This window comes from Lycium ferocissimum, chromosome 6 (genome assembly GCF_029784015.1).
Source record: "Lycium ferocissimum isolate CSIRO_LF1 chromosome 6, AGI_CSIRO_Lferr_CH_V1, whole genome shotgun sequence".
NCBI classification, from domain to species: Eukaryota; Viridiplantae; Streptophyta; class Magnoliopsida; order Solanales; family Solanaceae; genus Lycium; species Lycium ferocissimum.
Genome location: NC_081347.1, coordinates 71,703,752 through 71,708,507, shown reverse-complemented (window position 1 = coordinate 71,708,507; position 4,756 = coordinate 71,703,752). Strand labels below are relative to the sequence as shown.

At 32.8% G+C, this 4,756-nt stretch overlaps 1 protein-coding gene across 1 annotated transcript; it reads right to left on the bottom strand.

The window, feature by feature from the left end:
* Positions 1 to 239: 239 nt before the first annotated feature.
* Positions 240 to 3,529, bottom strand: LOC132060997 (uncharacterized). The gene is made up of 3 exons (XM_059453884.1): positions 3,473 to 3,529; positions 1,054 to 1,260; positions 240 to 658 (listed from the first exon to the last, which is right to left on the bottom strand). Exons 1-3 carry the CDS (start codon positions 3,497 to 3,499, stop codon positions 446 to 448), a joined length of 447 nt encoding a protein of 148 aa, XP_059309867.1. The 5' UTR covers positions 3,500 to 3,529; the 3' UTR covers positions 240 to 445.
* Between the last annotated feature and the right edge of the window lie 1,227 nt (positions 3,530 to 4,756).

Genomic DNA, 4,756 nt, shown 5'->3' with positions numbered 1-4,756 from the left:
TGTGCTCTGTTCACTTCAAGCCTCAAACAATCTAAACTCGAAATATAACCAGAGACACAAAAAATTCACAAAATTCACAAAAATCATGCAGTTGTACACTGTGAAGTCATTGATTAAACACTGTGGAGTCGTTTGGTTGGTGGGATAAGGATAATAATCTCGGGATATCCCATGGAATTATTTTATCCTGCGTTTGGTAATGAGTATTATTTAGTCCCAAAATTACTTTATCCCACCAACCCATGGGATATTCTTATCTATCCCGTCCCACCAACCAAACGAACCCTATGAATGAGTTCTCTGTGTGTGTGTGTGTGTGTGTGTTAGAGAGACACACTGACATTCTCAAATAGGAGTATGAAATATAACCAGAGAGAACACTTCAAAAATTAGAATATCACAAACATCATGCAGTTGTACCCTGAGCATTCATGATTTTACCACACTATATATGTTCTGTGCTGTGTGTGTGTGAGAAAGAGAGAGAGATTAACATTCTCAAGGCTTTGCTGGTATCAGGGCTATCACCAAGCAGTTGACGAATCCTCACTTCAGAAGCACAACCATGACACGATAACACCTTCAATATAGCTTCTGCTCGTCTCCTCATATGAGGTGAGCAAATCACCTTCTTCTTCCTCGGAACACTCGGAAATACCTACAATAATACTTGTATTTAATCAGATACAATTTGAAGGATTTTGTAGGTTCATTGATCAAGGTTAGGTCGGTTTCTCGCATTTGACTTTCCAAAAATGAAAAATACCGACCTCATAAGGTCGGTAATCTGCAGAAATAAATAAATAAATAAGAACATTGCGACCTCATGAGGTCAGTTTTACTTTAGTAAATATTCATTGCCGTGTGCGACCTCATGAGCTCGGTTTTAGCATTACTATTTTCCAGAAAATGAGAAAACTGACATCATGAGGTCGGTAAATCTGAAAATTCAAAAATTAATAAGCACATTGCAACCTCATGAGGTCGCTTTTATAGTATAAATATAAAATTAAAAAAATTATACTCATATCATGGAAGAACTTAGCAAATCACCTTCATCTTCCTCGTAACACACTCTGCTCTCTCCTTTACTACTCCTTTATCAGCAGCCTCACGACTTGAGATGTCGCTGAGGGCAGAATAGTCAATTGACACGCACGATGAAGCCGATGTGCTAGATGTAGTCAGAGAAGTGGCTTTTTTCGCCTTGCCTGAGTTCATTTTCCGGCAATTGCTCTTAGATCTTCTCCTTTGCACCGCCTACAAATTTCATTTGTTGAAAAATAAATCAAAACAGTTAAATGGAGAATATCGAATAATCCAAATTTTCAAATCGAAACACTATAACAGAGTAGCGGAATTTTCGAGATCTAAAGAAGCGAAATTCAAAACTTAACTGCTAGAAACAGTTAAAAACATCTACTACATTTTTGCGCATGTTCAGAAAATGATCAATCAGAAACAGTTAAAAACAGAGAATGTTGAATCGATTATCAAGCGTAAAATTTCAAATTAAATCACTGAGAAAACAAATATTATGCAGTTGTACCCTGCGCATTCATGATAGTACACACTATGAAAACAAACATTAAGCATGTCCGATTGATTTTCAGCAATCGAACATGCTTAAGCTACTAGATCGTCTCCTCTGCCTACAATTTTTTTGTGGATGTACAGAAAATCAATAAAAAATAAAATAAAAATAAAAAAAAGCAGTTAAAACAGAGAATGTTTAATCGATTATCAAGTGTAAAATTTCAATTTGAATTACTGAGAAAACAGAGTAGCGAAAATTCAAAAAATTAATAGTGTTCGAAACTGTGTAATAAGCCACAACACGAAGCACTGAAGTGGCTGAATAGACTGATCATTGATCACTGGATATTGCAATTAAAACTCATCGAATTACAAAAATGAACTAACAAGTAAAAGCTCATGATCGCGTTTATCTTCACGCAATTCAAGTTGAAATGTTCACAAATAAGAAAAATAGAGAGATCGAACAATAAGAAGTTGCAAAGATGTATTTTATTGAATTACAGCATCTGAATTAACTTTAAATCAATCAAAAATTAGAAAAGACTGATTCGTTTTAAATTATCAATTTCTGCAATTCATAACACTTGAAAAACAGAGCAGTGTAACTATGAATATTCAGAGGAACGATAATTCAAAAAACTCAAATGCTCGAATCAATGTCGAAAAGCTACAATACAAACTGAAGCAGCTTCATAACAGATCACAGATTCAAATAGACTGATATTGCAATAAGAGCCTGTTTGGCTGGGCTTAAGTTGGGGTAGCCTAACTTATTTTTTTTTGGCTTATAGGTTCGTTTTCGAACTTATGTTCGCTTTTAGATAAGCTAAGTCAAACGGGTCCAATTATTTTTTGGGTTTATTTTAAGACAAAATGGCTTTGATGACCGAATCAAATAAACAAAAAGGTTCGAAAACGAACTTATAAGCAACTTATAAGCCAATCCAAACGGGCTCTAAAATCAAACTAGAATAACAAATCAAAAACTCTTAGATCACGTTCATCTTTACACATTACTTCAAATTTTCAAGCTTAGCTTGTACAATTCAACCGTAAAACTAACAGAATAGACTGATTATTCACTCGAAATTGCAGTAAAACTCATCGAATTACAAATTGAACATAAAAATACCCGTGATCACGTTTATCTTAACCGACTTCACGCAATACACGTTCAATTTTTCACAAATAAAAAAGCAGAGAGATCGAACAATAAGAAGTTGCAAATATGCATTTTATTGAATTGAAACTTCACGTTGAGCTTCAATGAAACATCTCAATCAATAATAGAAAAAACTGATTCGATCTAAATCATCAATTTTTTTTTTTTTTCAATTCATAACCAGGGGCGGATTTAGAGGCTGCCCAGTGAACACCCTCGGCGAAAAATTACAGTGTATGTATAGAGTAAATTTTTTGTGTTTATGTACATATATTAACTTCTGAATACCTTGAACAAATGCAAAAGGGTAGCTCAAGTGATTCAGGGTGTTCAAATTAAATCTAGCATCCTAGGTTCGATTCCCAGTAACAACATTATTTTTTATATGTAGCTTTTGTTGTTTTTTCCGAACCCCCTGACTCGAAATCCTGAATTTGCCCTTTGTTCATAACACGGAAAACAGAGCAGTGTAACTATGAAAATTCAAACAAACTCAATCAAAAGTAGAAAAAAAAAAAAAACGATTCGTTCTAAAACATCAATCATAACACTGAGAAAACAGAGCAATTTAACTATGAAGATTCAGAGGAACTGAAAAAAAAAAAAAAAAAACTCAATACGAAGCACTGAAAAAGCAGCTTCCATAACAAATCACAGATTAGAATCTATAAATAAATTCAATAAAATCAAACTATAATAACGCAATACTTCAAATTTTGACGGTGAGATTGTATAATTCAACTTGTAATACTACTAGTAAAAACTAATCACCTTGAGTTTATTGATAATACGAATCATTTTCTTCCTTCGAGCATGTGATTTAGCCTCATCAAACCAAGCATCATCATCATAATCATCAAATGTTACAGTTGACGAATCACGCGATTTCGATTTCGAGCATGGAACTGGAGTTGTATAACTCAATTCATCTATCAGTGAAATTTCAGATATGCTCTTCATTCTGCCAAAACACACACACACACCAAAAAAAAAAAAAAAAAAAAAAAAAAAAAAACTCATAAAAGCAACAAAGTAAAGAAAATTTGAGAGAAATTTCGAATTCGTTATACTTAGAAGATGAAGAATTAGTTGATTTGAACTTCGAATCTGAAATCAGCATCGTATAACTCAATGAATCTATCAGTGAAATCTCAGATATGCTCTTTATTCTGCAAAACAAGCACAAATACACACACAAAACAAAAACTCATAATAGCAACAATTTTGAGTAACGCAAATTTGAGAGAAATTTCAAATTTCGTTAATACTTTGGAGATGGAGAATGTGAAATCTCAGATATGCTCTTCATTCTGCAAAAGAAGTACAAAAAACACACAAAAAATATCATAATAGCAACAATTTCAGTAACTCGAATTCGAGAGATATTTCGAATTTCGTTAAAGTTTGGAGATGGAGAATGTACTGCAAAAAAAAAAAAAAATGCTCATAATAGCAACAATTTCATTAACGCAAATTCCAGAGAAATTCGAATTTCGTAAAAACACAAAAAAGGCTCATACTAGCAACAATTTTAGTAAAGCAAATTTGAGAGAAATGCCAATTTTATTAAAATGTACTGCAAAAAATAAACACACACACACACAAAAAAAAAAAAACTCATAATAGCAGCAATTTCAGACTTTCAGTAACGCAAATTCGAGAGAAATTCGAATTATGTTATACTTTGGAGATGGAAAATGTAGCGCAAAAAGGAACACAAAAAAGCTCATAATAAACTGAATGCAACTATCTGTGAAATCTCAGATGTGCTCTTAATTTTCCAACCAAAAAAAAAAAAAAAAAAACTGATAATAACAACAATTTCATTAACGCAATTTGGAATTTCAGTTATACTTAGGAGATGGATTTATTGAGAGAAGGAGAAGAGCAGAAGCAACGTAAAGTTCATCTTCATTTGGAAATGTTTCTTCTTCCATTGTTAATTAACTTCTTCAACCTTGTTTTTCTTTCTCCTATGGTATTTGAAAATGGCGCGTTAAAGTTAAGATGTTTGGGTTATTTGAATTATGTTACTACTTGGGTTATTACTTGCTG

Coding starts and splice junctions, on each gene's coding strand:
- LOC132060997 (XM_059453884.1), bottom strand. CDS start 3,499: ATGATTCGTATTATCAATAAACTCAAG. Junction 1,261..3,472: donor GTATTATCAATAAACTCAAG/GTGATTAGTTTT, acceptor TGAAATTTGTAG/GCGGTGCAAAGGAGAAGATC. Junction 659..1,053: donor GTGTTACGAGGAAGATGAAG/GTGATTTGCTAA, acceptor GTATTATTGTAG/GTATTTCCGAGTGTTCCGAG.